This window comes from Harpegnathos saltator, unplaced genomic scaffold (genome assembly GCF_003227715.2).
Source record: "Harpegnathos saltator strain DR-91 unplaced genomic scaffold, Hsal_v8.6 scaffold539, whole genome shotgun sequence".
Taxonomy (NCBI): Eukaryota; Metazoa; Arthropoda; class Insecta; order Hymenoptera; family Formicidae; genus Harpegnathos; species Harpegnathos saltator.
In genome coordinates, this window is record NW_020230359.1 from 176,090 (window position 1) to 196,049 (window position 19,960).

Sequence of the window (19,960 nt, forward strand, 5' to 3'; positions counted from 1 at the left end):
ACCTCCCCGCGTATTATCTCCCCCGCCGCGCTTTCTTTCGTTTAGTTGTAATTCACGCAGACCATTTTCGCACGTGCATATATTTAACAAACCAAGCGGTCTGATGTAAGCACCGCGCGGTACTCGCTTACTTTCACTGGCCGTCCGTTTTTTCTTTTTCGCGGGACACGCGAAAGCATCCGCGACCCAAGTCGGACTCGGCGAGAAAGAGAGAGGGAGAGGACGCGCGGATATATCTACCGGCGTTATAGAAATCCGTTTCTTCCCGTTTCATCGGGCGGAATGAAGGAGGTTCAAGGAGAGCTCAATTAGATCGCCGGTCAGCCGCGAAGACGCGGAACTGTCAAGACGCGATGAAAACACCGACCGCGAGATCGGTAACTAACGGGGGGCACGCCGGTACTGCAAACGGACGCGCCACGTCCGTCTGCGGCCGTGTCGTCCGGTCCGGTCCGATGCGCCGGCGGATAAGACGAGGAAGCGGAAACGGAGGATAGCGAAGACGTGCGTGAGAACGTTGCATTCCGCGTGACGCGTGAGTTTTGGCAGGAAACGTAGCATTACGTAAAAGTGCGCGCTCGCTCTCAGCCGCTCGCGATTCGAAAGTCGTCACGATCTCGTGCGTCCGAGATCTCGGCGCGTCCTTGCTCCGCGCTCGCTTTTACAAATAAAGAAAACCACCGCGCGCGCTTTTAGTAACGAGTCGCGAGCCGGATCGGGTCGGAGCGGGCGGAGAGCTTTTAAGGGACGAGAGTCCGGGCCGCGGCTATAAACCGCGTCGCGGGGGAGGACAGGCAAGGAGGAGGTATGCTGACGTAGCGCAGGGATGTTAACGTTTGATGCAGAGGAATAAAAAATAAATTATATTTCTCATGTCATTTTACAAGAGAAGAATGGCACCGCCACTCCCCGATGGCTGCGGTATAATTCGGTCTAAACGTATGTACAAAAGCGATGACGACACGATATGTATGTACACGCAGAAGTGCTGCGAGTTCGCGGCGAGTGAAAACGAGTCGCCCGAAATATCGGCGGAGACCTTTCAGGGACCTTTTCAGAGAAAGTAATCCGCACGTTTGATGTGCGGCGCAGCCGCGTCGTTTCCGCTGCCATCCGTGCGAAGGCGAGAGCGCGGGAATTTTAATGCGATACGCGCAGAGGAAGGATCCGTATCCCGAGATACGATTTCGCCGCCGCCGCGAACCTTCCCGTTACCTCCCCGCGCTTCGCCTTCTTTTCACTCGCCAGTCCTCCTTGATCATGTCGCTAATCTTCTCGCCGATCATGATGACCGGTGCGTTCGGGTTGCCGCTGATGATGCTCGGCATAATCGAGGCATCGGCGACTCTGAGTCCCTTGACGCCGTACACCCTCAGTCGCGGGTCCACCACGGCCGTGGGGTCGCTGCGCGGTGACATCTTGCAGGTTCCCACCGGGTGGTAGATCGTGAAGGTGAAGTGTCGCACGGCGCACTCCCAGTACTCGTACGTGTCGAACGCGTAGCCGTGGCAGCCCGGCATGCGAATCGAGTGGGGCCTCGAGCCGAAGCGCTGAAACGCGCTGGTGTTGGACACCCGAAGAGCCAGTCTGATCGCCTCCACGCATACGTCCATGTCCTCCTTGTGCGTGAAGTAGTTGGGGTTGATCTCCGGGTGAACCAAGGGGTTCCTGCTCTTCAGCCTGACCCATCCTGTGCTCCTCGGCCTCAGCAGGAGCGGCAGGATCGACCAGGTGTCGGCGCCGTGCAACGGCTTGTACATGGTGTTGTAAACCCGGTCCCGCAGGCCGAGCACCTTCTTGACCTGCTCGTCGGAATTGACCGCGGTCGGTAAGAAGTGAAACTGCACGTCCGGGTAATCGCCGGAGCTGTCGGCGTACTTGGTATTGAGGAAAGCCAAGCCCTCGACCAGCGAGCTGGTCATGGGGCCCCGTTCCCTCAGCACGTACTCCAGCATCACCGAGAACGTTTGAAAGCGATCCTTCGTCACGGTGATCGACTCGTTCACCGTGAAAACCAGTCCGCCCAGGCCCACGTGGTCCTGCAGGTTGTCCCCGACTCGAAGATCGGATATCACCGGTATGCCGAATTCGGCCAGGTGTTCGCTGGGCCCGATCCCCGACAGCATGAGCAACTGGGGCGAATTAATGGCGCCGGCGGATAAGACGATCTCCCTTCTACACCTCACTACCTGTTGCCTACCGTCGCGAAGGAACTCCACACCTGTCGCTCTCTTGTCCGCGTTGAAAAGCACTTTCAAGACCTGCGCGTGCATCGCTATATGCAAGTTCGGTCTGTTTCTCACCGGCCGCAAGAAAGCCTTCGCCGTCGAGCACCGGCTGCCACGGCGTATGGTCATTTGCGTCAGCATGAAACCGGTTTGATTAGCTCCGTTTATATCTAGGTTCTCGTAGCCCATCTCTCGGCCGGCCTGCAGGAACGCGATCGCCAGGGGAGTCCTCCATGGTGCCTCCTGCACCGTCAGGTAGCCCCCTGACCTATGATAAGGTGTTCTCGCTAAGTAGGGATTGCGATTGTCCTCGGACTTGAGGAAGTAAGGTAGCACCTCCTCATAGCTCCATCCGGTGTTACCCATACGAGCCCAGTTGTCGTAGTCGCGGCTGAAAGAAGTGACGAAATTGTCGAGATTTGCCGATACGATCAGCAGCGCGACTTGAGCGGCGCAATTTCAGCTGCGTGTATACTTGCCGATTACCACGTACGTAAACCATGGCGTTGAGGACGCTACTTCCGCCCAGAACTTTGCCACGTGGCCAATTGCATCGGTCGCCTGTCATGGCGAGGCAGTAGCGAGATTCGCTGGGTGGGGAGGTCTGATACTTCCAATCGAGCTCTGAGAGCTGAGTGTAGCCGGCCAACAAGGGGACGTCCGAAATTTCGTTCTCGTTACCGCCAGCTTCCAGCAGTAGAACGGTCCAATTAGCTACCTCCGACAATCTCGAGGCGACCACAGCACCCGCGCTTCCTCCTCCGACCACTATAAAGTCGTACATTGGTAGCAGCTGAAATTGCGTCGAGAGATATTAATTTGAATCACCAGATCCTCTCTCTCTCTCTCTCTCTCTCTCTCTCTCTCTCTCTCTCTCTCTCTCTCTCTCTCTCTCTCTCTCTCTCTCTCTCTCTCTCTCTCTCTCTCTCTCTCTCTCTCTCTCTCTCTCTCTCTCTCTCTCTCTCTCTCTCTCTCTCTCTCTCTCTCTCTCTCTCTCTCTCTCTCTCTCTCTCTCTCCCTCTCTCTCTCTCTCTCTCTCTCTCTCTCTCTCTCTCTCTCTCTCCATCCGTCGTCAGCTGCAGCAAAAGATAGGGATTCTTTTTTGAGGGCACGAGGTTGCGCGTGAGATCATTATATATCGCCACTTAGACGCGTTAACTGTTCATCGACCATGCAAAGAGAAAGGTAAAAGAGCGCGAGCGCGAAAGGCAAAACACGTTCATCGTCGCGCCGCGCCGCGCCGTCGCGATCGATAGAGATCCTTACTCGGTCGGTTCGGTCGGTAGGTGTGGATCACGAGTATTACTTTAACGATCGATATGGAAGGCTGGGCTCTCTCAGATTCAGATACCTGACGTGCGTTTTGCGGGTATGATTCCGGATCAGCATTGTTGTATCGAAACACAGTGAGGCCGATCGCTAAAAGTGGAATCAGACCGAGGCTGAGGACGGAAGTGGCACCGATCAAGGTCGTTAACCCTGCTGCCATTTCCCTTTATTTTTACCGCCAGACATCGGTATCTAGATGCGTTCCATTCTAGAAGACGATCCTCTCAAGCAACGCCGCGAAACGCGATTCCTCTGAAAGCAAGATAAAAATAAGCAAGATAAAAGCTGAAAGCAAGAAAAGATCTTGTAGCGCCTGCTCTTCAGAAAACGTGGGATAATATCGAACACGATGTACGATATTATCCCACGATAAACGAAGTGCTCGTTTTAAACATTTCGTCTTGTTGTCCGTGCGTCTACCTGAGATTTCACCAGCACTGTGGCGCAACGTGAGCACAAATTATTCAACAGATTGCAACTTGAAATATTTTGTCTAAAGCAGTTCAGGTTAAATCGGCGCTCCCAAATTTCACCTTACCTTCCTCGCTTTACCTTTACCGCAGCAACGGGAACCGCCAACAATCGAATGATTATTTGACACATCTCGTCACTTTGTGAATATTTAAGACGCGTTAAAAAAAGGAACGCGTCACCAAGATATCCTCGCGGTAGTTGTTGCGCTTGTTGGCGACGCGTTCGTTAAGCCGTCACTCGCGCACATTTTCCCACTGAATTTCCAATCGTCGTCGTCGTCGTCGTCGTCGTCTCGCTGCTTTTCCAGTCAGGTTTGTACTCGCTAAACTTTCCCAAGGTATTATCGGCAGCACATTCCCGATACGCGAGATCACATTTCGATCATTTTCGAGCGCATTTAGCACCGCGCGATACACGCGACTGTGTTTAGTAAATCGCCATCTCGTCGTCGGTCGCGCTCCCGAGTGATATGGCGGCAAAGCTGCAGCGAAATGAGACTAATGCCGGCACGAAGAACGAAACTGTAGTGCGGTGAATGCCGAGAGTGAAAAGCAGTCGAGCCCCCAGTATATCCTTTCAATGCCAATCTCGTGAAAACGTGACCCCGTAAAACTAAAAGTGTGCTGCCGAATGTTCTCTTCCCCCTCCCCCTCCCCCGTGAGATCGGGTGAGATTATTTTAGCATCGTGACCCGTGTCACTTTTAAGAATTTTTCGTGCGCTCGCTTGATTTCGCGCGAAATTTGTAGTCGGTGTCCCACTTACGCATCGCATAATCTTCCAGTGACAGGTTTCCCGGCCGATGGAGAGCCGATTTTGCCTCGGCGAGCATTTACTCGAGGCACTGATAATCTCTGTGTCTGTCTTAAGCGATACAAAGAAGATGACTTATGATTGGAAAATAAGGTTATAACCTGCGCGTAACTTTTTCTTGTAAATCAGTGTTTTTCATTTCTCGGTATGCGGAGACAATCACTTCGGGGAATCAACGGGGAATAATCATAAGAAATTTAATAATTTCCCGGAATTCCCGGATGACGTGCGAATGCGATTATGAGGTTTTTGTTCTCTTGCACTTTGCATACACAGTTGAACTGTACTTAATTAGGATACATGCGCGAAAGAAACGAGGGTGGAAAGTTCCGGCGGCTAAAACGTTTTCCCGCCCCGCCGGTGGAACGCGAAACGTAGCAGGCATATAACATGGCGTTTATTTTTCCAAATAAACCCGCGGTGTCTCGCGCTCGTTCGCGCCAGCGATGAAAATTATTAACGACCTCCTCTTTTTTCTGTTTTTTTTTTTTTTTTTTTGTTTTTATCGAACTCACTATTAGTGCACGATTAATATGCAGCTCGGCGATGTGGAATGTTATCGAGTAAGAATCTGGCGGGCTACGTGATTCTACGCGCACCGTTTTCTTTCGAGTCGAGACACACGCGCGCTAACGTGCCAGTGTCTTTCTCTTTGCTTTCGTGGGGAACGCACACATACATACAGACATACGTGGCGAGAGACCTCGCCGTACCTCGACGTACTTTCTCTCCTCCACGGGGTCTACGTGCTGCTCGGCAGACGGCCGCACGATCGGCGCATCCGTGTCGCGCTGCCTCGCGGTTACACACGGTGGTTTCGATTTCCTGGTCAACCTTGTCCTTGGTTGCGGACACCAGGTTTCACCGTTTCGCGACTTTTTCGGCGGTATCGTCGCGTACTCGCAGACAGAAATTTCACAGAGATCTCAACGCGAGATTCTCGACGCGACCTCGACACGGTAACGGGTAATTCCGTTAGTCTTCTTTTTCGTCTCACCGGAAAGTATGTCAGACGTTTCCGCGGACCTGTAAATCTGAATCGCATCAGACCTGTGCCAAGGGCTATGCGATCTTTCCAGCAAGGTTTCCATCGCCGTGGCGAGCTTACGGACGTGCGATCGAGTGATCTAAACTAACCTCGGACTCGAATTCTTCGTGTGACGAGTACGAAAGTGGCTCACCGTCGACGACGATGATTTAATTCGCGGGCATTCTCGGGCGCGAACTCCCGAACGTTGAGACGTTTCCTACCACGAGGTTTCGCAACTTACCAGTTTTTGCAATTTTATCCTCGGGAGCTGAGAGAGAATCGATCCTCTCTTCCTCTGTTCCGTTCCAACGAACTTTTGCCAAATATCGCCGACGCGGATGCGGAAGGATCTCGGTGAAACGGGAATTTTCCGGCTCCGAATGTATCGCGCGCATTTCTCTCCATCGGAATGCGCTGTACGCTGTTGATCAGGTCGAAAGGAGGCATTCGTTAAATTTCTCCCCATACCCCGCCCGTCTGCACACAGGATGCCTCGAAATTCGCGACTACAATCTTAATGAGACCGTGTCCGATGCGTATGGAGCCCGCGTTCGTTTGGCGGAAATGACTTGACGACCGTCGGCATATCTTTGCATGTCATAGCGGAGAAAAGAGTCTGACATGTCTCTAATGACTTGCGTAAATGTTTAACAATGACATGTCATAACCCGCTAGCTTCTGTATTAGTTTTGCAAATTATCGTCAACGACGTTCCTCCCTCTTGGTGTTTTCTAAGATCTTCGGGAACATTTAACGCGGAACATTGAATGGTTAGTTGCTTCAGTTTTCAAGTTTTCCTTGACTGAAAATGGAAGAACTCGACTCATATCGCCTGTGCTTTTTCATTGTGCGATCCTACGAACTACTCGCTGCAGACACCTGCGTTACCTATCGTACCACACACACACACACACACACACACACACACACACACACACACACACACACACACACACACACAACACACGTGGATTACCGTGCCAGTAGTTACGTCTTCTTCGGCCGAAAGTAGCTAAGAAAGTCGACAGGTAAATTTCGCTTGCTGAACCTGTCCGTAGATAGCGCTACCTCAGCAAACTTCTCTTTCATCGCTGAATTAACATCCAATTTAACTCTGACAAACATACTGACGGTACTTTGGAGACTTCTAATGACACGGAAATTAAAGTCTGCATCAAAGCGTAAGATCTGCATAAGATATTTCCTTGCCGACGGAGATGTCGATATTAATGTTGGATATCTACGTACTTACTGTCTAATCTAATTACTTTTGGCGATAATCACACCTAATGAGTTAGTTAATTAAGTTTGTGCTAAAAGGAAACAACTGCACGAATACATATTGAGATGCAACACGTTTCACGATGTTACGCTTTTAACGAATGGGCGTTTTCTTACTGCTGGGTCGATTATATAAGCGCAGTTGCAGGTGAAATTTACTTTCATTCCTTGGGCGAATCGACGCGATATGCTCGAGAACGTCTCGGTAACCCGCAACGAAACTTAGTCATTATAAACTTTATTGGGAATATAAAGAGAAAAAGATCTGAGGGTAGAAAAAATACTTTATTCTTTTTTTATGAGAGGTAGTAAAATAAGATAAAATTCTTAGACACTTTATCAAATAATCGAAATATTATCAAAGTTTAGCAACAGCAAACACGCAAGTCTTATGTCTTCGGACCAGTTGCGACAACTCTTTTTGATTTCTGCTTCATCTTTGTTGTAGAAATTTAGTCTGTGTATAAAAACTTGATTGATTTATGTATGTATATTTTGATTTTTAAATCTGTTCTTCTCAAGTTTCCCCACTTTTTGCTAAATCGTCATCTTATTACGGAAAAATAATTATATACAGAATCACATAAGAACGATTAAATAAAATATCCATTAAGATTATTAATCATGTTATTAAGTACTAAGATTATTAATTACTAGGCTTGGCTGATAATTTAATTAAATAGTAAGTTACTATATGCGTCCCGTGCGTCGCGTTACCAATTAAGGAGACGCTGTTGCGTGTTTTTTTTTTTCTTTTTTTATAATCTATATCTCCTCTCCACAAGTTACTAATAACGCGTCATTTTTTTACCGACACACGCTCTTAATGAAAATCTTGTGTACGTAGTACGTACGTGCGCAATTTACATATAACAATGCTTTCACCTGAGCGTATGCAGCACTATTATATTTGCATTGATCCCGGGCACTCGCCCGAGGTGCCGTTGCGCGAATAAATTGACGTAAAAGGCGATTGCGATTGCGCAGCGCGGAAATTGTGACGGTTCGTCTGTGCTCTCGCGTATCGTGATAATAGAGAGCGCGTACTAGCCCTGACGCAATTGCGGATTAGTTACGGTAGGTGCATTCTGCGCGACCTAGCTGCTTGAGTAAATTTTCACATCGATGCAATTCGCTGGAAATGCTCGCCTGCGTAGTTCTCTCGTATTTCCGCGTGTAACTCGCTGTCACGTTATCAGGAGTCTTAATTACTGCGCGAAAAGAATATTAGTCGAATCGCTTCAGTCGCTCTGAAGAGCCGTCCGATTCAAGCGTGGAAATCATTCCCTAAAGGTCTCCGATGAACAGTAGAATAATTGAGTGAGACGTCGGAGAATTTAAGACGTTTGAAAATTCGATGCCGCAGAGGTATTTTCTATTATATTAAAGTCTTTATGCCAACGCAAATCCTTATCTCTAAAAATGGAACGTTGACCGTTGGTTGACGTTTTTTGTTGGTTAACCTTTGATTGCATAAACTCTTTCTCCTTTATTACCTAAGGTTTGTCACAAAGACAAAGTCTCTTGTTAGTCCTGATACAACCATGGCAAAGTATTTGCGCAAGTGTGTTACAACATTTGCGTCTAATTACTTGCGTCCTCGACAATCTCCAGCTCGAACACCCAGAGCTTGATTGTGAGAATAACTGACGAAACGACGAAATGACGAACGTAAAATGCTAATTCGTCCCGTCGGAGTGTGCGACGGCACGAGTGCTCGGCAAGTACGGCCGAGCGAAATGGCGGCGAGAATTACTCGATCAAAAAGTCGCGACTGCCGCGTACGAACTGAACAGCACATTCTTCTGAGGCACACTCAATATCTTTCTGTTCTACGTCCACCGGGCTTTCACCAAGTCGGCACCCTTCTCACCGATCATGATGACCGGTGCGTTGATGTTGCCGCTCGTGATAGACGGCATGATCGATGCGTCGATCACGCTCAGGCCTGTAATCCCGTAGACCTTCAGTTCCGGGTCCACGACCGCCATGGGGTCGCTGGGCGGGCCCATCTTGGCGGTGCAGCTCATGTGGTAAATGGTCATGGTGTACTGCCTGACCGCGCAGTCCCAGTACTCGTCGGTGAACAGGGGTATGTGCTTGCAGTTGGGCAACGGCTGGGCGTGGAATCGCGAGCCGAATCGTCTCATGCTGCTCGTCTCGCCGAAAGCGATGGCCGCCTTCACACCCTCGCGCAGCACCGCCACGTCCTCCGGGTGGGTGAGGTAATTGTGATAAAGCAGCGGGTATTCCAACGGGTTCTTAGACTTGAGTCGGATGTAGCCGCTGGACTTGGGCCTAAGCAGCATCGGGAACACGCCGAAGACGTCGCGGCTGTTGATCTTGCCGAACACCTCGTTGTAGAATTCGTTGGTCAGGCCGTGAGCGTGTTTCACGTGGGTGCCGCCGTCCGAGTTGGTTGACGAAGACGTCAACATGAACTCGATGTCCGGCCAGTCGTCGCTCTGGTTCGCGTACTTGGTCGAGATGAAACCGACCGATTCGAGACCGATGCTCGACGTCAGCGGGCCGTCCTCGGTGATGGCGTATCTCAGCGCTGAATTAACGTTCACCAGCCGGTTCATCACCACACTGATCTCGTAATCGATCAGGAAGGCTAACCCGCCCACCGCGATGTGGTCCTGCAGGTTCTGCCCGACCCCGGGCGAGTCTTGGATCACGGGGATGCCCAGGTCCTCCAGATGAGCGCGTGGTCCTATTCCGGACAGCATCAACAAAACCGGACTGTTGATTGCTCCGGCCGAGAGGATCACCTCTTTCTTGGCGTGTACGATTTCCTTGCGACCGTTCCTGACGAACTCCACTCCGTACGCTCGTTTGGTCAGTGGGTCTATTAGCACTCGAGTCACGTGGCTCCACAGGGACAAGTGGAAGTTCTTTCTCAGTTGAATGGGTCGTAAGAAGGCCTTGGCGGTGCTGCACCTGGCGCCCCGGCGCATCGTGAACTGGTAGAAGGCGAACCCGGTCTGTTGCTCGCCGTTAATGTCCCGGATGTCGTAGCCCATCTCCTCGCCGGCCTGAAGGAACGCCACTCCGAGCGGGGTGAGATAAGGGCTGTCCTGGACTGTGAGGTAGCCTCCTGGAAAAGTTACGAAAGCTCGCTCGATTGTCGTGCCGGTTTATTCGAGAACTTTATTCGAGAAACGTGAGTGAGCCGCACCAGTGGCGTGATACCGCGTGTTGCGCGCCAAGTACGGGTTCCTTTGGTCCTGCGACTTCTTGAAGTAGGGCAGCACGTCCTCGTATCCCCATCCGGGATTCCCGTAACTCTCCCATTGATCGAAGTCACGTCGGTTGCCGCGGATATACAGCATTGTATTCAGCACGCTGGACCCGCCGAGGACCTGGCGGAAATGTTATCCGGTTGAGAATGTCCTCGTTCGTGGACAGTTCCACGGTGGGGCCGAGGGCTCGCTCGCGCGCGCGCGCGGTAACAAGTTGCCCCACCTCGACCGACCTCGCGCACCCGATCTCGCGAAGATCGCCGCGGTGGTCTGCCGGTGAGTTTGCGATGACGCGGAGTGACGGTACGAGAAGACGGTCCGGAACTACTTTCTCTCCACGTGGTCTGCGCGCTACGACACCCGTCACTTTAGTGTCTGGCAATAACCGGAACACTTTCGTACTCGACGATTAAACTGGCGTTACCCTGGCAAAATCGCCGATGTCGATCTTATCGTATAGCGATCAATTTTAATTAGCGTGGTATTTCCGACGTAATCGCGATTGGCGTATTTTCCGGGATGTTTGACGTAGGTCCGTAGTGCGCTAGCGCTTCAGCCTGTTACACCGCTCGGTATAAATATTAACGAGCCGAGAATACATTACGCCGCGGAGAACAATCGTCGAGACATATCGCCGTCACAATGGCGAAGAGAGAGAGAGAGAGAGAGAGAGAAAGGGGAGAAAGGGAGTCAGTTCGCGAGACGCCGGAATCATATTTCATCGCCGCTCGGATCCTCGCGCGAAAGTCTAACGCCAGTGATCCTGATGATAAATACGCATCCTTGCTGTATGCTACTACTGCTGTAACGTCGCAGCGAGTGAAATCAATCAACGGCGCCAAGCCGTCGATGGTGCGCAGCGCGGTCACGGTTATCGGACATCGTACCGGAGGAAACTGAGCGCGACGTCGCAAAGTACGCCGGTTTTTCCTTCGTGGTATCATCTGAAGCTCGTCCCGTTTAACTAGGTCGGGTCAGGTCGGGTGAAGTAACGCCTCTCTCTCTCTCTCTCTCTCTCTCTCTCTCCCTCTTGAGCCAGCGTTACGCTTTTATCGCAGTAAAATAACCGCTCGCTGCTTCGGGGGAACGTATCTCGTGCTATCTCGTGTGGATGTGTATGAGAAGAGAGTGGTAACTGATGCTTATCCTGAGCCCAAACTCGATGATTACTCTCACCTTGCCTCTGGTCCAGCAGCATCGGCGATCGACCATCGCCTGGCAGGCCGAGTCCTGCGGTTGCGTGCGATACTTCCAGTCGACCTTGCTCTTGTGCAAATAGAGCGACAGTATGGGCACATCGGTGATCTCGGTCTCGTGACCTCCCGCCTCCAGCAGCAGTACGTTCCACTCGGGATTCTCGGTCAGTCTGTTGACCACCACGCTTCCGGCCGAGCCGCTGCCGACCACCACGAAGTCGTACTCCTTCCTCAGTTCCTTCGTCACGTGCGGATGATTCTCCGGGTCCATGAGGTCGTAATTGAAATAGGCAAGCGTGGCGATCAGCACCGGGATTATGGTGATTTTGCCGATCCCGATGCCCAGAAGAACGGTGGCCGCTTTCAACGCGGAGCCAATTACCGCCGTGATGCTCATGTCGCGGCCTTCGCTGGTCTCGTTGCCAATTAAGATGTGGATTTTACGAGTCACCCGATTCGTTAATTCCTCTCGTCCTCTTTCCCAGCTTTCCTCGATCGCACCTCATAGAACTTGCCTTTGGCGTGTGTGTGTGTGTGTGTGTGTGTGTCGGGTGAAGTTTCTTTTTCGAAGCCGTCGTTATCGAGTTATCTCATCATGCGCCTTGTCGCCCCATTCGATGATGATACTCGCGGCTGTAATTGCGCAATTATAAGTTATCCGCGAGGTGCGCGAAAACACAAATCAGGGTGATTCATAACACATACTATGACGAATCGTCGCTGCATCCGACACTGCATCGTTGCAAATTGAAAATGCCGCCGCCGACTCGTTCTTCTCGATGCGCAGCAGTCTGAAAAAATGCAAATTTTACATTCGCAAGATATTTCGTGTTCAGGTTTCACGCACTCGCGATTTAATTTCTCATTCCCAACAATTAACATAATACAGGTAGAAAGTGAAAATACGTCTGCAAAGTCGAGCAATTGTGCGATTCGTCCTATTCGAAAGTTTGATAACGCGATTTTCTTATCAATCGGAGATCAAAGCATCGATTTAGGTGTCTTGACATTGCCCCGTAATGAGATTAGCAATTAGTCATTTATTTATTATCCTTACGTTTATCCAGTCATTCGCAATGTTTAATTACTCGCCACATTTGTGTCGTGTGCTTATCTCGCTGATTCGTGTTATTCCGTTTCGAAAGTATCTTGAAATTAATCCGCTATTCCGTTTCGAGTGGACACAACATCTGCGTTTGAAGTACAAGCTTTGCGCAACCGGCGAATCTGAGCCGTCTTTGAAACCACATCCATGTAGAGTGTGTATTTCTCTCTTTCTTATTTGCATCCTTACTTAAGTGGCTCTTGGCCAATCGATCCTCACGCGATGATACACGCTGATAATTAAACGCACGGAAGCAATACTTTTGGGAAACCAGGCAATTAATACAGAAAGATCGACACAGCCGAGAGCACACCGGTAATTATTAAATATTCAGCACCGGATGCGGAGATGCGACGCGTGTTTTTATTGACTTTCTCTTTCGCCGATGGCCCATGCAATTTTGACATTCCATTTGACATTCTCTGGGAACTGATGACACGTGTATTAATACACGACACTGAATTCACACGTGCAATATAGTGCAGATTTTCTAGAAGATTTCTTCGAAAAAACTGACAAAACCGCCCGATCAAGAATCAATAAAGATATCGCTTTATTCATTCGCTGATAAAACGTTTCGGGACGCATCGGGCGAGTGAATATTTTCCATTCATGAAATCGCAGTCTCGTGTTGAAATAAATTTCCGCTCTTTCAGGAATGCGCCTTCGATCCTCGAGAGGACCAGGATCGTGTCCTTCGACGTCGCATAATCGTGCGACACGTTATTAATTATGCTATGCCGCGAGATTAGCTCTTAATATTTATCCACATGCGATTTACAAAAATCCGCGCACGGAGAAAGATATCAGATATATCCGATTGTTAATTTTGTTATCCGATGAGGTATCCGATTAAATACACCGGATACTTGATCGGATAACGAAATTAACAATCGGATATTTCGGATATTTTTCTCAGTGCGTATAATACGCAAAACCCGATTGCTTCTTTCTTGCAAATAAAATATGCACTTCGTACCACGACACTGCTCGGCATGTCGACGGAAAAACGCTCTCGCGATAATGCGGCGGCAGGAGCACGTGGCGTTGTCGGGAGACCATTGCGCGCGCGATCAGCGGCCACTTTGGCGAGGTAGAGAAAGCGAGAGACTGAGACTTGGAACATTACGTTGAACATATAAACCATGCGATCTCCTACCTACCACCACCTCTCCGCGTTCGGCCATACCTCCCTACGGATCCTCGCCGAGATGAAGTCCGATTGATCTCGTAATCTTAACAAAACTCGGACGGTGAAACTCGGGTTGGATAACTGCGATAGTGCTTTCGCAAACGTGTACATTGCCTGGTCTACGGCATAATATACGTAATATTGCGTGCGCTGGGATCGTGACGAGATCAAGGTTCGACGAGTCGAGTCTCAATGTCGCATGCAAATTTTACGGCGTTATTTGCAAATTCCGGAGCACCAGTCGTAAAAATCTCGCAGTGGGACTTAAATTGAATTCTAATCAGAGCGAAGACGTTGCTTCGATGAACGCGTAAGATTACAGCGTTCGAAACTTGCTGTCCTTCGACTTTATTATGCTAATACTATGCTAATGCGATGATTAGATTGTAGTTGTTGCAGTTTCTGTAACGGCTTTATGCACGTTTTATGCACCACGCGTAAACGGTATCATTTTGACACGGCGATATCATTCGGAATAGCACGAACTTTGTGCTCTTTATATCTCTGTTGCAATTTGCTTCAAGTTTAATATTCCCCACAACAACATTCGTGTTCGCGTGTTTGATACACTTCGAGTACGTATTGATAGTATTCGCAGCCGCGTGTATCAGTGCTCTCATTTACTTGGAATTCATTTACTTGCGTATCATAAATAATACATCATACATCATACATGTATCGTACTTGACATCAATAATCGAAATGATACATGAATGTCTCTGCATTATTAGTTTCTCATAATTGACCCGAGACCGCTGAGATTGATCTATCGATTTTATCTATTTTCGCAACTTGAGTTTATAGGAATCACGCGTGCGTATACATTACGCGTACACCGGAACAAAACTTCACTTTCCCCAGGAGATTTGGAAATCGCCTCTCCGTTAACGGTGTTCATTTTATCTTGTCACTCTAATTATACGGAACTTACCTCACGATGCGTACCTGTGCATACGTGCCGCAACCACCATACCGTACGATGTATCTTGAAAAGAAACATGTGAAAGAAGTGCACCATAGTGCGAGGTGAAAATCATCATAGAAATCACGAAGGGTCTCGTGTCGATTGACGTCATCGGAGACATGATCGAACAGACTAGTTAGGGTGGTCCAAATAGGACTATCACGTGGGATCACGTAATTTCTATGATTATTCATTTCAGCATTTATTGTAAACTTCGTTACACATATGTACGATTATAGTCGACTGTGTCAACAGTACTCGATGCGTGCGTTCAAAAGAGCACGATTGCAACGGACTGACGTTTTATTTGTTTCGATAATTTACGCACGCTATACGTATCACGTAAAGGTGCGTTTTACGATTAACAGTGCGTTCAGAAGACACACAGAGGGAGAAAAATGTTTGCTCGGCTGAACCGATGGAATACGAACGATTCAGAAATTTCAGTTGAAAGTGGAACTCTGTTCAAGTCAGCCAGGGAGAGAAATCTTGGTAGAGTGTAGACGAAATTCTGACAGCTTCGGTGGAAATTGCTGAATCGTTTGTGTATCTCTGATAAAAAGTTGTCTCACTCGACCAAACATGTTTCTCTCCGTGCACATGACATAAGTTATACGAAGCAGTTAGTTGGACTTTACACAAATTCCAATTCGTATCTGTTATGATTGTGACCTCGTAAAGCCTGTTAATATGCAACCGCTCGCGCTTACACGTTGGTACCTCAAGCTATCGCACTCTCTTTTCTATCCTGCCGACAAACGTGTAATACGCAGCCAGCAGGTTCGCAGGAAAGTTATGAATAGACGGTCGTTGCGACGATTCGTCCGGTGATTTCAGAAGAAGTAACGACTATTTATAAGTGGCAATTAATATCATTGATGCAAGGTAACATTATTCAGCAAGTAATGTGGTATCATATCTCGGTAAGCGAAAGCATCGTAGGAGAAATGAGCGACAGTAGCCAATTATTTTCGTCTACTGGGTGTTGCTTAGTGGCCGATAGACTCTGTTGTTACAATAATAATCGCGTACACCCGCCACTTCTCGTACTAATGGCACTGTTTGCGGTTTGCGCATTAGAAGAAGACGACGCGGTCTCGCGCACGTCGCGGCAGTTGCAAGTGCAGATATCAATTACCGAACGGCGGAACGATAAAGGCCGACGTCACAGCCACTCTTCCTTGATCATGTCGGCAGTTTTCTCCGCGATCATAATTGTGGGTGCGTTCGTATTGCCGCGGACGATCGTCGGCATCACGGAAGCGTCGACCACACGTAGACCCTGAATGCCGCGTACCTTGAGACGCGGGTCCACCACGGCCTCGGGGTCGTTCTCCGGACCCATCCTGCAAGTTCCAACGGGATGGTAGATGGTACTGGTGTACTCCGTCGTGACACATTTCCAGTACTCGTCCGTGTCGAACCGGAAGTGCCGGCAGGCTGGTAACGGCACGTCGACGAGCCGCAGGCCGTGTTCGCGGAAAGCTCTCGTCTCGAATAGCGCTCGGGCCATCCTTATGCCCTCGACCATGGCGTCCAGGTCAGGGTACTCCGTGAAGCTTCTTGGGTAGATGAGCGGTGGGCCCCAAAGCGGATTGCTGTCGTTGAGGAGAACGAACCCGCGGCTCTTGGGCGTCAGCAGAATCGGTCTGATGTTAATAGCGTCGTAATAGGACAGCGGTTCTACCGCGGTCTCGGCGAAGTCCGCGGGCTGATGCAGGTAGTCCATCTGATTGCTGGCGTCGAAGGCGAATTGCAAGTCGGGTAGGCCGCGATGACGCGCGTAGGAGGTCTGCACGAAGACACCGCAACTTAAGGGCCCGGTCGCGGCTAACGGGCCTTCGTGGGTCTTCTTGTAGTGATAAACGTCCTTCATTTTCATCGCGTTGTCTTTGGTCGTGGCCGTTAGGTTGCCGACGGCGATTAAGAGGCCGTCCATGGTGACGTGGTCTTGAAGGTTTCGACCCACTGCGGAGTCTTGTAACACACGTATGCCGTGCTTCGCCAGCTCCTCCGCAGGACCCACGCCCGACAGCATCAGGATCTTCGGCGAATTGATCGCACCGGCCGACAGGATCACTTCTTTGCGCGCGAAGGCGACCTTCACGAAGCCGGTGGCGCTCAGATACTCCACCCCGATCGCTCGCTTCGTCCTCGGGTCGATCTGGATTTTCGTCACGTGGGCGCGCGTCTTGATCAGCAAGTTTCGTCTCTTGCGCCTGATGGGCCTGATGAACGCTCCGTTTGTGCTCTGTCGCATTCCGCGAATGGACGTCATCTGGTGATGTTGCACCCCTATCTGCCCGCCGGCGTTAGCGTCCACCAGATCGAATCCTAACTCGCCCCACGCGTTTATCAGAATTTTGGTATTCGCGTCGACGTAGGGAAACCTCTCGACGTTCTGGTAACCACCTCGGCTGTGATAATGTGGATTCTCCTTTACGACCTAGAGAGCACCCGCAAGAAGCACCCAATTGCACGATTGCAGTGATCGATCAAGCAAGACAGAAAGTCGACCGAGGTCTCGTTACCTCCGGATCCTCGTTGTTCTCGGACTTGAGGAAGTATGGAAGCACTTGTTTGAAGCTCCATCCGTCATTTCCACTCTCGGCCCACTCGTCGTAATCCTTCGGGTTGCCTCGTATGTATATCATGTAGTTGATCGAGCTCGAGCCGCCCATCACCTGCGCGTGGAAAGAGAGGTCGGATAAGAGAGGACTCATCCTCGTAAGTCACTTTCGAGATACGCACCTTACCCCTGGCCCAAGGACACCCACCCCCTCTGCGGGATCGGCACGAGTGCTTCTCCGGCTGCGTGCGATACATCCAATCGATGTTGCTCGCTTGCAGCATGGAAGCAAATGCCGGGACATCCGCGACTAACGGCTCTTCTATTCCGGCCTCCAGCAGCAGCACCTGTGGGAATGCGCAAGGTCGAGATGAGAGGTCGGTTCGCGTCTCATGCTGAACTACGACGGAACTCGAGCACACAAGCACGCGCATTATAGGTCGAGAATGCGCGCGATTATAAACCGCCGAGTAACTTATAAGCGGCCGGAGCGCTATTTTCGCGTCATGAAAGTGCGCTGCGTCTCGCTTTGTGCAACGCTAAGACGTTGGCCGCGCTAAGAGAAGAAACACGGCCTCTTGCTCACGCATTCACTTCTCCACACTCAGTCAGTCACTAACCGCAGCAATTACTCCGAAGAAACCAACGCGATTGCCCTGTTCCTCGGGGAATTGAAGCAAGACCTCGTATTTACGCACCCGCCATCCCTCGATCTCGCTCAACCTGTTCGCCAACACGCAGCCGGCCGAGCCCGCTCCGACGATGACGAAGTCGTACTGCTCTGGCCGGAATCCGATGGGTCGCGGAAATCTCGCCACGCCGTGATAACCGTTGGCGGTCCCGGCAGCTTCCTCGTAGAATTCCGGAGTTTGAACGCTTGGATTGCCCGTCCTCAGCTTGTAAAACCGCTCGCTCGGGTTTCCAACGTGCCGATCTCTCGCGTTGGACGAGCCACGAAAATCGGCGAACTTCGATCTCACCGAGATGGACCTTCGTCGGGGCTGATAGTTTATTTGGCTCTTCCAGCTGGGGGGGACGTAAATGCCCGGATTATAGGAGACTTTGAAGGGCGATTGCAGCGGCAGGAGTATCAAGGCCTGTTCATCCTGCCGATACCGCCTCAAGTCTTCCGGGTGGTCGCTGTACCTTGCGACTGTTGGCGACATGGCGAATGCATTCCAATCCCAAGCGGCGGACGGCTGGTAGTAGTAGCGCGGGAAGCTCTCCAGCACAGGGTAGTTGTGGTCTGTCGAGTAGCCGAAGAGCCGCGCTATGAAGGCCAAGAACAGGTATGCCGAGGGTTGACACGTCGAGACCGTCGAGAGCGGCGCACAGAGTTCCGCCAAGCTCGGTGGCACCCACGACATGGTTACCCAGATCGAATTCTCCGAATCACTCGCCCGGCGAAGTCTTACGATCGCTCCCGTTCGGTCGATCGGTCGATTTCTCACGCAGTTTTCGCTCAGACGAAGCCACGCCAAGCCCGCTGTTATCTCATCGCATGCGAGCGACGCGGCAACGTCCTTTGAACGACGCGTCGCGAAAGCGCTGCTGGTATCGCAGGAGTTTATTAACGAGCCTCCTTCACACGCCGAGGAGCCTTTTTATCGCCGAAGATCCGTCCCGGAAGAAATGGCGAGTGAAACCGAGCAGCGCACCCATGTGCGCTACGTTTCTCCGAGTAGCAGCAGCGCGCGAATGACTTCAGCATGGCCTGAACTACGGTTCGCCGGTTCGGATATCGCCCGGCGAATGGTCATGAACGAAAGTGTATCTCGCAGGGTGCTTTAGACTTTAGCCAGTCCGAACAGCGCACTGTGCGCTGCAGTTTCTTACGGAGTTTCTTGTCCCGCCGGTAATTTCGACGAAATATCCTTGAAATATTTGAGCGAGCGTTGCCATCGGACGAAAGTGCTTTTGCACGTCGCGTTAATAAACGCAATAGGAAGGAAGGAAGGAAGGAAGGGAGGAAGAAGAAAAAACGTCTCTTGAGGCGATCGGCAGCACGCGTCTTTGCTCGAAATGATAGGCAAATAGCGCACAGTAACTTTCACTAATTTTTATTCGAGTATTCTGGTAGCGCTCGGTTCGTTGAAGTTACAGCTGGTAAATTCTCTACAAACACACAGACGGCTATCCAAGGAAAACAAACGTGCCGATACTGCGTTTGGACTATCGCCGCCTGTTATTTGCAATGCGATGTCTGTACAGCCGAGAAACTCACTCGTCGATTTATTAATATTCACAGCGGACAGTAGCTCGTATAGCAATTTTCTGCGCGGGATTGTTCGCGTTTACACGCTTCGCGGCACGAATAGCTGCAAACTTGAGCCGTCGCGTCTCGGTACATTACTTCGTATTCGCTTTCTTTCGCGTTTTTGTTTCCACTGTCCCAGATCGAACAATATTCGTTGCAGCCAACTGTACATGGCGTCTACAATATGAGAGACCGAATTCTGAGCAGAAATTTACTCTCCCCGTATTTAACTTCGCCTGATTTCAAGATAGAGACAGGGAAGACTTAATTCTATCGTT

At 50.4% G+C, this 19,960-nt stretch overlaps 4 protein-coding genes across 7 annotated transcripts in view; 1 reads left to right on the forward strand and 3 right to left on the reverse strand.

The window, feature by feature from the left end:
* Nucleotides 1-19,960, forward strand: part of Flo2 (flotillin-2) — an 84,677-nt gene that overhangs the window by 26,514 nt on the left and 38,203 nt on the right. The gene's annotated exons all lie outside the window — the stretch shown is intronic.
* LOC105183526 (glucose dehydrogenase [FAD, quinone]) lies at nucleotides 843-6,804 on the reverse strand. Of its 3 annotated transcripts, none has more exons than XM_025303264.1 (4): nucleotides 6,115-6,804; nucleotides 3,580-3,809; nucleotides 2,708-3,021; nucleotides 843-2,619 (listed from the first exon to the last, which is right to left on the reverse strand). In XM_025303264.1, the coding sequence occupies exons 2-4, from the start codon at nucleotides 3,715-3,717 to the stop codon at nucleotides 1,212-1,214; spliced, it is 1,860 nt and encodes a 619-aa protein (XP_025159049.1). In that variant the 5' UTR covers nucleotides 3,718-3,809; nucleotides 6,115-6,804; the 3' UTR covers nucleotides 843-1,211. The 3 variants fall into 3 exon arrangements, with proteins under 3 accessions (XP_025159049.1, XP_025159048.1, XP_019697172.1); XM_025303263.1 differs by lacking the exon at nucleotides 6,115-6,804 and adding an exon at nucleotides 4,096-4,589; XM_019841613.2 differs by lacking the exon at nucleotides 6,115-6,804 and having other exon boundaries at nucleotides 3,580-4,589.
* LOC105183527 (glucose dehydrogenase [FAD, quinone]) lies at nucleotides 7,427-14,540 on the reverse strand. Of its 2 annotated transcripts, XM_011141743.3 has the most exons (5): nucleotides 13,680-14,540; nucleotides 12,301-12,386; nucleotides 11,576-12,228; nucleotides 10,336-10,519; nucleotides 7,427-10,254 (listed from the first exon to the last, which is right to left on the reverse strand). In XM_011141743.3, exons 3-5 carry the CDS (start codon nucleotides 11,990-11,992, stop codon nucleotides 8,987-8,989), a joined length of 1,869 nt encoding a protein of 622 aa, XP_011140045.1. In that variant the 5' UTR covers nucleotides 11,993-12,228; nucleotides 12,301-12,386; nucleotides 13,680-14,540; the 3' UTR covers nucleotides 7,427-8,986. The 2 variants fall into 2 exon arrangements, with proteins under 2 accessions (XP_011140045.1, XP_019697171.1); XM_019841612.2 differs by having other exon boundaries at nucleotides 11,576-12,386.
* On the reverse strand, nucleotides 15,075-19,735 carry LOC112589526 (glucose dehydrogenase [FAD, quinone]). Its single transcript, XM_025303266.1, has 4 exons — nucleotides 18,124-19,735; nucleotides 17,608-17,772; nucleotides 17,388-17,540; nucleotides 15,075-17,302 (listed from the first exon to the last, which is right to left on the reverse strand). The coding sequence occupies exons 1-4, from the start codon at nucleotides 18,790-18,792 to the stop codon at nucleotides 16,022-16,024; spliced, it is 2,268 nt and encodes a 755-aa protein (XP_025159051.1). The 5' UTR covers nucleotides 18,793-19,735; the 3' UTR covers nucleotides 15,075-16,021.

Excerpts from the sequence above, each read along its gene's own strand:
- LOC105183526 (XM_025303264.1), bottom strand. The coding sequence starts at position 3,717 with ATGGCAGCAGGGTTAACGACCTTGATCGGTGCCACTTCCGTCCTCAGC. Across the intron at positions 3,022-3,579 it reads ACCCGCAAAACGCACGTCAG|CTGCTACCAATGTACGACTT; the intron begins GTATCTGAATCT and ends ACGCAATTTCAG. Across the intron at positions 2,620-2,707 it reads GTTTACGTACGTGGTAATCG|CCGCGACTACGACAACTGGG; the intron begins GCAAGTATACAC and ends CACTTCTTTCAG.
- LOC105183527 (XM_011141743.3), bottom strand. The coding sequence starts at position 11,992 with ATGAGCATCACGGCGGTAATTGGCTCCGCGTTGAAAGCGGCCACCGTT. Across the intron at positions 10,520-11,575 it reads GCTGCTGGACCAGAGGCAAG|GTCCTCGGCGGGTCCAGCGT; the intron begins GTGAGAGTAATC and ends CATTTCCGCCAG. Across the intron at positions 10,255-10,335 it reads CACGCGGTATCACGCCACTG|GAGGCTACCTCACAGTCCAG; the intron begins GTGCGGCTCACT and ends TAACTTTTCCAG.
- LOC112589526 (XM_025303266.1), bottom strand. The coding sequence starts at position 18,792 with ATGTCGTGGGTGCCACCGAGCTTGGCGGAACTCTGTGCGCCGCTCTCG. Across the intron at positions 17,773-18,123 it reads GCGAGATCGAGGGATGGCGG|GTGCTGCTGCTGGAGGCCGG; the intron begins GTGCGTAAATAC and ends GCATTCCCACAG. Across the intron at positions 17,303-17,387 it reads AGAACAACGAGGATCCGGAG|GTCGTAAAGGAGAATCCACA; the intron begins GTAACGAGACCT and ends GGTGCTCTCTAG.